The sequence below is a fragment of the Pinus tabuliformis genome, chromosome 4_2, assembly GCF_031772625.1.
Source record: "Pinus tabuliformis cultivar Carrire ecotype Pingquan chromosome 4_2, CPIR1, whole genome shotgun sequence".
Taxonomy (NCBI): domain Eukaryota; kingdom Viridiplantae; phylum Streptophyta; class Pinopsida; order Pinales; family Pinaceae; genus Pinus; species Pinus tabuliformis.
Genome location: NC_142304.1, coordinates 649,981,316 through 649,993,481, shown reverse-complemented (window position 1 = coordinate 649,993,481; position 12,166 = coordinate 649,981,316). Strand labels below are relative to the sequence as shown.

Sequence of the window (12,166 nt, the reverse complement as noted above, 5' to 3'; positions counted from 1 at the left end):
GTCAATGTCTTATTTTTGTGAATAGCCTTTTGCAACCAATCTAGCTTTATACTTATTAATACTACAATCAACATTAAACTTTGTTTTGAACAACCATCTGCATCCTATGGGGACTTTATCATTAGGAAATTATGTTAATTCCCATGTGTCATTCTTCATTATAGAGTTTTATTCCTCATTCATATCATCTCTCCATTCTTTATATTCTTTAGCTTCTTCATAACTTAACGGTTATACAAAATTCATTACATGAGACATAAATGCATAATCTTTATACCTTATAGGTGGATGAATTTGACATGATGACCTCCTTAGAGTTTTACTACTTTCATCTTTCTTCCTGCTTTGTGGAGTCTCTTGCTCTCTTCTTGGAGTGTCATGACTACTGGATGCTTCCTTCTCTTGAACCTGTACATGTTGTTTACATGTTTATGTTGTTGTACCTATTCCTATTCATGTTCAAAACTTCTTTCTATTTTGACATAATTATCTATATCATACCATACACCTTTGTTATTCATTTAATCACCTTCATCTTCATTTTCATGAAACACCACATCCCTACTTGAAAGCAATCTATGTGACGTAGGATCAATCAACTTGTATGCCTTTTGATCATCACAATAACCAATGAATGTGCACTAATTGATCTTGCATCAAGTTTTCTTCTTACATGTTTTGGAATATGAACAAATGCCTTGCAACCAAAAACTCTTAAATGATTCACTTTGGGTTTGTATCCATAAAAAACTTCAAAAGGTGATTTTAGATCTAAAATTTTGGTTGGACTCCTATTTTTCAAATAAACAACAGTATTAATGGATCCAGCCCAAAAACCATTAGAGATAATTTTACCTTGAAGCATGCTCCGTGCACATTACAATAGTGTTCTATTTTTCCTGTCAACAACTCCAATTTGTTGAGGTGTATGGGCGCTATAAATTGCTGTAGAATCCAATCACTTACAATATTAACTAAATGTTGTTGATGTGTATTCTGCCCCGTGATCAAATCTGAGAATTTTGATGTATTTCCTAGTTTGTTTTTCCACCATGTTTTTGAATTCCTTAAAGTATTCAAAAGCATCACTTTTATTTCTGATGAAATAGACCCAAGTGTATCTAGATATATCATCAACAAAAATAAGAAAGTACAATGCTCCTCCAAGATATATAGTTTGAATAGGTCCACATATATTAGTATGAATTAATTTAAGTATTTCTCTTTGTTTTTTTCTTCATGTACAGGAAATTACTCTCTATGTTGCTTTCCAAGTGTAGATGCTTCACATTCAACATCATTATTCTTCGTAACATGAAGACCTTCAATCATTATTTTTCTTTGAAGTAACATTAAATCATTGTGATTTAAATGCCCTTACTTTTGATGCCATATCTTTTATGTTGACATTGTTGTAGATACCAATGCTTGATACCCTTCCTTGTTCACATTCAACTTATACAAACCTCTAACTCCAGTACCTATGTCAATAACCTTGTAGCGATCCTGGATATCTTTCACAACACATTGTGATTTGAAAAATTCCACCTTTAGATCTTGATCAACAATAGTAGCAACATAAATTATATTCTTTTTGATACCAGTAACATACATCACATCATGGATCTGTCTCTCTTTTCCCTTAGGTAACATCACACCTATTATTCCATAACCTTGAACTTGAAGGGATTTGTTATCTCCTAGATAAGCACATGTTCCATCAATTTTCTCATTGTATTCATCAAAACAATCCTTATTACAAGACATGGAGTGATGCACCAGAATCAATGAACCAAGCATTCACATCATTAGTCTCAGCACACAATGCAACATCATAAACAAACAATTTGATATTTTTAAATCCATCATTGATTGTGGTGTCTTTGTCCACAAAATTTCCATTGTGCCTTTTGTTTCTCTGTTTAGACTCATTATATTTCCTTTTATAGCAATATTTAGCATGATGTCTAGGTTTGCCACAATAATAACAATCATAATTTCTTTTATCATGAACTAGAAATTTTGATTGTGACATACCTTTCTGCTTTGCTTGAAACTTTCCTCCCTTGATCTTGTCCCATGGCTTTCCTTTGTATGAATTTTTACCCTTGGCTACCAATGTCAAATCTGAAGTGTTTGAGCCCCAATTGAAGTTCTTCATCCTCTCTTCCTCTTGTAGAAGAATAACTGTGAGTTAATCAAATGTATGAGGCTTCTCTCTAGCTGAAAGACTTGAAACAAAAATTTGATAATATTGAACTAAACCATTTAATGTGATGGTGACCAAGTCAATATTGGACACCTTTTCACGAATGTCTCCTAGCTTATCACTTAGCTCTTTGACATGGGAAATGAAATTGCTTATACTTTTGTTGGCCTCCATTTGAATTGACAAGAGCTTGATCTTGAAGAACAAAATCTGGTTGGTATTAGATGTTTCATACAAGATTTTGAGAAAATTTCATATTTCTTTGGATGTTTGTTGTCCCTAATATGAGGAATTATGTTGTCCTTAATTGACATTCGTAACAATACCTTTGCTTTTGTTTCCCCTTTTTCCCAATCTCGAATAGTTGTAGCAGCAGTGTGTTTGGGCTCCACCCCACTCACTATGGGCCACAAATTATTTCCCTCTAAAAATGTTAATACCTTGAATTTCCAATTTGCATAATTTCCTCCATCAAGCCTTGTGGATTCATTCAAATATGTTTCAGCCAAAAAATTTGACATAATGACAAAAAATCAATAAAATGCACCCAAATCCACAAGATCTATACCCAAATTCACCGGATCCAAAACCCAATGCACAGGATCTTAAAAAAAGACCTAATCTTTTTTCAAATAAAAAGCAAAACCAAAAAATACTTCTTATTTCTCCTTTTTTACCAAACCTGTTTCCAAAACATTATTTTCCCTTTTTTAATCAAATACACATTTTTATCAGCTATTTTTAGCTTTTACCCAAAAAAGATTTTTAACTTCTTATACCACGTAAATTCTTTTTCACCCTGAAAAATGGAATCCTGTACAACTCCTTTAATCTACCACACTATACTCTTCATAAAAAACAAGTTCACTTTATGGATTGGAAAATCGTTTTGGAAACCTAATAATCAAACCAACGACTCACCGCCATGGAGAGAATACAAGTTGAATAAAAGATCCAACTATTTCTCATACTTTCTGCTACGTATGCAGAGGTTTACAAATATCTTCACAAATTTGGCATTGCCCCTGGTTAAGCAAATTGATCAAACTGTCCACAATTTTATGCCGCAAATAATCATTAGATTGATCACATCTCTACAACCACAACCCCGATTTTGTAAAATTTTTGCAAATCACTAGTCCACCGAATTTAATAAAGATGGCAACCATGAACCATAGCCCTATGAGATGAAGGTTTGGATAGTTAGGGCCCTTACAACAACAATGGACAGCACTAGTCGAATCTGAGTACGATCTCATCTAACTATATATATATATATATATATATATATATATATATATATATATATATATATATATATATATATATATATATATAGATATAAATTGGAGAGTAGTGAAGTAACAACAAGATCTTACAGCTATAGATCTTACTGCCCTCACAGATCTGGGCCTTCCTGCTCTCAGATTTTAAGGCTCACTAGATCTCTTTCTGGCTTTCTGATACCATATTATAGAATCAGAGAAATATATAACTAGCAATTGTCCCAAAAGGTACAAAGAGAGGCCGATAGGATTATTAAATTAGAGTTGTTGAATTTCTCTAAAAGAGATATTGGTTGAAGCGTACAAGGAGCAAAGAGATTTGATGTTTGGAGTTCTATGCTATCTGGACATCATATTTCTTTAAATACAATGTAATTTTTTATAAAAGTTCAAGCCCAATGCAGTTCTGCCATGCAGACATACACTTAAATCGCTACTAGACTTATGATATAGACAAAGTTAAAGTAAAGTGGTATAAAAGAGAATGTATCAAGCTAAACCACAAGTTACACATCTTCAGACCTAAAAAAGTACATAACAATGGTCTGGCAAATCAGTAGCGATATCATACTTACTTTTCCTTCCACATACATACAATTGCTCCAAAGGCAAGGACAAGAAAATTTTCAGCTCTAGTGAGCACCAGTGGGTCACTAAAACGAGTGACCACAAGAAGAGACACAATTGGATTAATTGAAAGAAAATACAGAGTTGCTAATTAGAAATTTATTGTCAAACACTATTGTTCTCATAAGTAGTGTTTGTTATCACATGCGTTTACAATGGCCATTCAAGTTTCAATTTTATTAGATCAATTAGAACTTGTTTTGGTTCACAATCAATATTTTCTATTCAACTATATGTGTTTTATGTTTTGCAGATAACATAAAGAACAAAACAGTAAATCTCATCCTCTCATCAATAATCACTATTAAGTTGTTTACATATTTTACTCTTCAGTGAGCCAATGAAGTGTAATTAAGATGGCCATCATTCCAATGTCAGCCAATGGAGTGTAACCATAAACTCATCCAATAGAGATCAACCACAAGAATAATGTCAAGTTGTATCATCCAACAATAAGTTTTTCTTTTCAATTAACAAGCTACCAGTTCTTTCGCTGTCGCATAAAATATAAATTGAGGAGTTAAAAGACACTAGGGCCATTATAGCTAAATATGCATCAAGCTTTAGTGCTTCACCTGACCAGAATGCAAAAAGAAATGCTACAACGCAGTAGCAATGGATTCATCAGTGAAAATTGGCCAGACTTTAATTAATTCACAAAAACGTTGAATGATATCAATTGTTCAAAATTTTTAAACAAGTAAAGAAACACAAGAGAAAAGACAAGAAATGCTCACCAAAAGACAAGAGATGTGCAAATGATTAAATTAGTTACTGAGGTGTGTTGAAATGCCTTAAAAAGTGCTTATAGACTTTAACTATATTTATTAAGGTCCCCAACTGGAATTTGCAGAGCAGAAGGTTTTGCCCCTAGGTTTGTTATTATCATGTTCTTGTTCTCTAAAAGTTTGCTCCAAGTAGATCAAGTGGGCAAGGGACTTTACATGGACTCCACTCAACTTCAGACACAGCTTCAGCCATTATGCAGAGTGATTGAAATTGAACACAACTAAGTAGTGACATTGGCTCACAGTAATACACCAAATATAAAATATTGAAGCTTTTACAGAAGCAAGCAGTAAGAAAAATTATGAAGCTCAGAGAAGTAGATTTAAAATCTAGACTGCTATTTGATACCAAATCATCATCAACTCCAAGCATTGCAAGTGATAGATGAGTTTGGATGTCACAACTCCCAAAGTTTGCTCCAGATACATCCTCAATCAATTCATCTAATTCCATGGACATTGTCAATTACCTCTTGGTCCAATAAGGTAGATCATCTCCTTCTCCTCGTAGTAATTTCAACAATTTTCCTTCAACCGATCATTTTGGGTGCCTGTTTGAGGGACTGGAGAATAACGAAGATGAGCCTAAGAAGGAAAATGACGATCAAGAAAGGTAGAGACCATCATCCATTGTCTGCAGTTCTATAAAATAAAGAACATGACAAATATTTTAAGTGATAAGATAATGTCTGCTACTCAGGCACTGCATCAATGTATACTTTATTGTTCTCATCAATCTCCCCACTGATGAGCATCCAAGATAGCAGAGTGAGAACTTTACTTTTCAACCATCGTCACAAGGGGCGAGCACCATAAACCTGCAAGTACCACGTAACCACATTATCCATTTAGAGGTTTTAAATGAGAATCCCCAACTAGTCTTGCATTTTACTCACAAATTTTGACCTAAATTACCCGTAAACCACAAAGGCTAATAATGATCATGCCTACTTCACTAGTATTAACAAGTAAACAATGCATTAATGTATATTAATCAGCAAACACACCAAAAACATCCCTTTACTATATACTTTGAACTAAGTTCGCCGAGTACGCAGAGACAGGCAGCACCCCATTTTTAAAGTTCAAGTGCCAGAGGAAAATGTTAAAATTTAAAGAACAGAACTGAAATTTATATCGATGGGATCCATACAGAAGGAAGAAAATCATGTGAAAATTAGAAAATTCGAAACTGAATGTGAAAATTGAGAAAATTGAAAATCTCAGAAAGCAACTCTATAAACTGAAGAGTTCACAGCTCTTAAAGATCAACCGTTGGCCACCACAACCAACTGCCAGCAAAAATATCAGACTAAAATTACTCCCTAGACAGGTTCATGCAAAATATATGATAGACCATTGAAAATCTGAGAAAATGAAATTGTAAACTGAAAAGTCCTGCGCTTTTAATATTCATTGTTGGCCACCACAACCAAAACTCTGCAAAACATCAAACTCCTAGAATAACTTTCCACACAGGTTTATATGACAGGGCATGGAAAATAGAAATAAGACCTTGAATAAAATCATTGTACATGAAGAACACCGAGCAAACATTATGAATGAAAAATACCAAGCATCAGAATAGAACATATAAATCGCAATTCTAGATTGTTTCAAAGGGATGTAAGTCCAATTTAGTGAGGGAACCCTAACTCAACATCTCTTACGATGTGGAGACATGTGTCCAAGGAGTGGGTCATGTCCCCTGCAATAGGGAAAGGGAGGACTGGTGAAGGAGATGCAGTGTCAAGTTTATTAGGGTAGGGGGCACATCCCCTGGCAAGTTAGACTGAATAAAACAAGAAACAAAGTGATTACTTACAAGATCATAGGCTTCGTGAACAACAAGATCCAGAGCGGCATCTGTAAACCCTAAAGCAACACCTCTCTCTGCAAGACGAATTGCTACATCTTTCATCTGTAGTCTAGCAACTTTCTTGAGCTCATCATGAGAAAGAGGATCAAATACAACTATCTCATCAAGTCTATTCAATAACTCTGGCCTGAAATGTCTTCTAACCTGCAACAATATTCAAAGGCATGTCAAAGCACCGCAGCCAACTTCGTGATAAAATTATATGAAAAAGATGCATACACAGAGTCCAGGAATGCGTGTGCATACTTCTTCCATGACATTCTCTCTTGCGGTTTTTATTGTTGTGTGGCCAGACAATGCAGCAAGCAAGTGCTCTGCTCTAAGATTGGATGTCATGATAATGACTCTGTTTGAGAAACTAACAGTGCGACCTTGGCAGAAAATATGTAAGGAAACAAAACAACGGAAGCAAGGAACACAACTGACTAGCAGTATTTACAGAATAGATTGTTTACATGACTAAAACTGGGAGGACTATAACACAAGGCAGAGTCTCCCTTGCTCTTTTCAACATTCCTATAGTCTTCTCACAACACTAAATTTTTAGAAACAGTGTAGTGCTTTCTTTCCCTTGCCACAATTCAATTTTGATGAAAAAAAAACCATCTGCATGAAAAACTTCCTATTAAACAGTTACCCCTCCTTCCTTTTAGCTGCAATATGGGCAGATTCTCTCATGATTTTTTCGGTTACATGCTCAATAGAAATTTGGAAGCAAGTCATATGTTTCTTTTAACCAGTGTGGGTCGGCCACGTCCACTACAAGCATAGATTTGCAATAATGACAACTTAAATATTTAACATAAGGATATCCTGATAATAATTTCCAACCACATGGCAAAGTGACAAAACATGTGTTCAACACAAGGCAATCCTTAGTCTCATGGAAAAGCATTGGAGAGGTTACCTCACTTTCTATCAAAAATAGATATAAATGACAGTACCAATCCACAGAAGTGATGTTTGAAAGCATTTCTTCAACGAGTACAGCTGCAGAGTCTGAAAGACTGGCCTGCGTAGTTTAGCACTCCCACACATATTCCATGTTCCCACCAGCTTTCATAGTGCATGTGTTTACAAGGTGCTTGCAATTCTTGCGTGGATCATTGACAGATCTATGTTACTTTTGACACTGAGCCCAAGTAAAAAATTTAAAACGAGTTATACATAACACAAGAATAATACCTTTCACATTTTAGTTGATTCCATTTATCTCAATCAACTCATGCATAGCATACCTGTATAGAAAGTCACCAGTGGAAGCTATCCTTCCAGAAATCCATTCAGGAGCTATTTGTCCAAGGAGGTGCAACTGCTCCTCAACTTCACCTGCGAGTACAAAATATTAAGCATGAGATCAGATCACATAGCATGGCATTGAAATTGTTTCCTGCAAGACAATAGAAGAGAGATGTTCAAAGAGAGTTATTTACTTCTATCAGTAACATCCGTGTGATTTGATATTATTTTGTGAACAAGCTCCTGTCTTGTAAGAACTGAGCGTTTGCTTAAACGAAATATATCACGTATCATATTGAAGAGTCTAGGCAAGCATCCAATCATCTGCTGACGCATATTAGCAGCAGATACACCCGACTTGCACTCCTCTATCGTCTTCAACTCTTTTTCATAGACCTACAAAGTTACAAACAGTCTTTAGTACTCAAAGGGGAAAATTTTACTCAGAAGCTCAAAAAACTTTACAATTTCAAAGTGACCTGCAGTATGATCTCTGCTACAATATATTTTGACGTATAACATGCATTCAGTTTACAACACAGCATGCAACCAACCCAGAATCAGCCAGAGCAGATAAAGTATTAGCAACTACAAAGAACATCACAAAGAAAAGTCATTGCAATTTGACATGATATGCCAATGCAATTTCCAAGGCACTAACGAACATGGGGTAAAGCTTGGTCTGAAAAGCAATTTAATGTCATTGACTTGAATCAACTAATTATGAACAAAGTAAAACCACGAAAGATAATGACAAGAACTTACCTCTTGCAACACTGGCATTGGAATGGAGTCAATGATTTCCTGATCTGATTGAGACATTCCATCGATATGTATCTTGCAAGCCTCCTGAATATTGTTACTTGTCTTTTCAGCTGGCTCTGAAACATTCGATTCTCTACCAATGTCCAACTTGCAAGGTTCAGCATTGCTTTTCTTAGGAGATCGTAAGCACAGTAGGCTTGTTTCAGAGCAATTCTTAGTTGTGTCAACTTGCAGTGTCTGGGATTCATCTACACCGAATCTGAATCGCTTTGAAGCATGCAAGGGTGGAGTATTAGGGAACCCTTTCACTGGAGTGTTCTCCAAGCTGAATGTTTTTCTATCATGCTGAGGATATGTAGAGTTTTGCATCACCTTCTCATTCTTCTTCGATATGGCAAATGGATTTGCAGCCCTCCTCAAAGGTGATGACTTAAATGAATCCACAGAGTTACCCCATTCACCGGATTTGGCAGGTGTAGAGAGTACAAGGGACTGTGGAGATTGAAAACCTTGAGTGAGGTCATCATCCAAATTGGCTTCCTCTGCCTTCCTTTTCAGAGGTGTTGAACGGGTTCCAGGCTGCTCACAAGCAAGAGGAGCGGAGGAATCTTTTTCTGATCTGTTAAAAGCTATTGCTCTTTTGACATTGGTATTGTTAGATCTCTTCACAGTGGGCTGAGAAAGACGAGAGGCCTCTGGAGAAGCAAAGCCTGGCGTTCCGGGAGACAAAACAGGAGGGGATGTAATGGGTGCAGCAGAAACTCCCGCAAATCGCAGAGATTTCTTACTGATAGGGCTCTTTATATTAGTTTTCAGTATGGATTTAACAATTGGTGTTTTGACAGCAGAGGACACATCAGAAACTGTTTTCAAAGCAACAGAACGACGAGTAACCCTTGGTGTTACAGGGGAGAAATAACCCTTTGATATAGGCGTGTTTGGATTCTCGGACTCTGACGTTGTTTTGCAAGGTGTGCGGGACACATCAGAAGTTGTTTTCAAGGCAACAGAACGACGAGTAACCTTTCAAATCTGGGACTTGCTCCGGCACAGGGAATGGTGGGTTCGCAGATGGTTCAGCTGTGAAGTTCCTCTGAGAAAACCGCCTCTGGAAATTTTTGGGTAAAAGTGAGGACATCATAGAGGGTTGAGGGTCTTCTTGATGAGGGGCAGGCGGATCAGAAGAAACACCTCTTGCTGGGGAAGGACTTTTACATATCACTGGAGGAAGTAGAGAGCAGCCTGGGGAGGTTAGCTGACATTTTCTATTGAAGGGCTCTGGCAGGATTGCCTCCAGAACATCATCTCCCTGAAATGCAATCGATGAAGCCCACCATGTACATACCGAGTTAAAACTCATAATATTGAAGGATTTTAAGGAATAATAATAATAATAATAATACAGGATAGCTGGAGCAGACTCACATTGGGATGAGCCTTGACGAATTCCATTAGACGGGTACGAAATGCTTTTCGCAAACCCAATGTATTGTTGGCTTTGGAGACCTTGCTCTTGCCACTTAGCACTGCATCATGCAAGACAGTGATTTTCAATTCTGGTTTCATGCACAGCGTCTCCTCATCATGTGTCATGATCTTCTCCAGCAAAAGCCCTTCGGGCAAAATGTGCTTCATTTGTGCCACATGGTTATACATAAATCTCCTGCAACCAGAATTAGGGTTTACTATTAATTCCCAAACGGTGATGAAAATATCTTTTACTATGCCTGTGAAAATTTACCTTAAAAGTCTGAGCATTCATTCTATGACTACAATCGGCCAATCTTTAGATCTTGGACAGAGAAGAAGTTCTATGTCTACTAATGTTATCAAGCTCTATGCATTGTAGGTCTAAGAGGAGAACGGAAACCAGTCTCTGGTTTATACATACTTGTGGGTCATCGATTCAACTTGGGGGCAGATATTGCAGAAGCTACTGTTTCCCTTACGAAGCCGAAGCAATTTGATGGCAAACTCCATGGAATCGAAAAGCTCTGCCAACATTTCATATCTATAACACCCACACATAAATGCGTGAGTTTATCAAACACCCAGAAAATCAGATTGTAGAAATATAGTGACAGATATATGCTTACTTGTCTGGAAGACTGAAATCTGTAGTCTTCGGAGCTTTGGGCGGGGCAGAAATGGATTTTTGACGCAGATTTCTTTTGGGACGAGCTGTGGAATCGTTTGAGCTCTGTAATAGTTTTCTGGTTTGATTTGCGACCTCCTTGACAGACATAGCAACTCCCCTGTTTTTAACTCTTGAAGAAGAGTTTTCACTGCATTTTTTCTCGGGCGTGGGAGCACCCAACAACAACGATGGAGTTCTACCCGTGGCCTTCTCTGATCTTCCATCGATTTGTTTTTTGAGAGATTTGCTGATACGGACCGACTTCTTGCAAGGGAACCCTAAAACCGCTTGATCCTTTTTCTGGTTAAGAGATCTTTGGGAGGAAGAGGAAGATGTGGATCTGCCCCTGCCCGTGCCTATGCATGTGCCTTTCCCTCTGCCTGTGCCTTCCCCTTGCTGTCTCCTGCCTCCTGTACCGTCCATCGTTATCGCTGTTTCTTTGTTTCGCCGAGAAATCCACAGCGTCCTCAGTCAGGGAATGCCATGTCCTAAACATCGCTTGGAAATCGAAACAGGAAACGGAAACCCGGAAGTTCTAGGCACTGAGAACAAACAGAAGCTCGCAGAATATGGCATCAATATGGATGCCAGGTGTCAACCTGAGATTGAAAAGGACGACGAAAGTCTGTTTCAATAGGAAGACCTATCGGCCTAAAAATAAAAGTAAATATCATTAATCAAATTGTTTGGACAACCATTACATTGTATAGGCACACATAGACAATCTCTAGAACAATCTAAATCCAAATAATTCGAATCACCAACTCACAATACAAACTACGAAGACATAATTCATAACAGATAGACTCAAACACAAATAAAATAACACAACTCATCAACTCTATCTAAACATATCATCTCTACATTATTCCAACATGGTCAATCTCAACAGATTGATATGAAGATATCATTAATTTTCCATAAAATTTTAATATTAATATTATTCGAATACTCTGTGCATTATTCCAACATGATCAATCTCAAATGGTTGATATCGTCCTATAATTAGTTTTCCATAAGCTTTTAGAATTAATATTATTCGAACCCTCGACTATATTCTATCGTCTGAGTCCAAATTCGCTAACATCAAATAGAGATTCCCTGCTATCTATAATTAGCTAATTGATTAATCTCGACAGAGCGTTTATTTGGCTCTTCTGTCAATGAATACGTTCGGACTCCATGTTTAAAATTTATATCCACCTTTGTTCATGAGCACAACAATTTCTCTCGTGA

The 12,166-nt window shown here is 36.8% G+C and overlaps 1 protein-coding gene and 1 pseudogene across 1 annotated transcript; both read right to left on the bottom strand.

Moving 5' to 3' along the window:
* Positions 1-5,704: 5,704 nt before the first annotated feature.
* LOC149171061 (chaperone protein ClpB1 pseudogene) lies at positions 5,705-7,125 on the bottom strand (annotated as a pseudogene).
* Positions 6,820-11,353, bottom strand: LOC149171060 (CDT1-like protein a, chloroplastic). The gene is made up of 8 exons (XM_089425826.1): positions 10,890-11,353; positions 10,685-10,804; positions 10,219-10,456; positions 8,794-9,816; positions 8,223-8,424; positions 8,028-8,118; positions 7,697-7,921; positions 6,820-6,933 (listed from the first exon to the last, which is right to left on the bottom strand). The coding sequence occupies exons 1-7, from the start codon at positions 11,351-11,353 to the stop codon at positions 7,864-7,866; spliced, it is 2,196 nt and encodes a 731-aa protein (XP_089281952.1). The 3' UTR covers positions 6,820-6,933; positions 7,697-7,863.
* Positions 11,354-12,166: the final 813 nt, after the last annotated feature.

Coding starts and splice junctions, on each gene's coding strand:
- LOC149171060 (XM_089425826.1), bottom strand. CDS start 11,353: ATGGACGGTACAGGAGGCAGGAGACAGCAAGGGGAAGGCACAGGCAGA. Junction 10,805..10,889: donor GATTTCAGTCTTCCAGACAA/GTAAGCATATAT, acceptor TGGGTGTTATAG/ATATGAAATGTTGGCAGAGC. Junction 8,425..8,793: donor CAATGCCAGTGTTGCAAGAG/GTAAGTTCTTGT, acceptor GTAACTTTGTAG/GTCTATGAAAAAGAGTTGAA.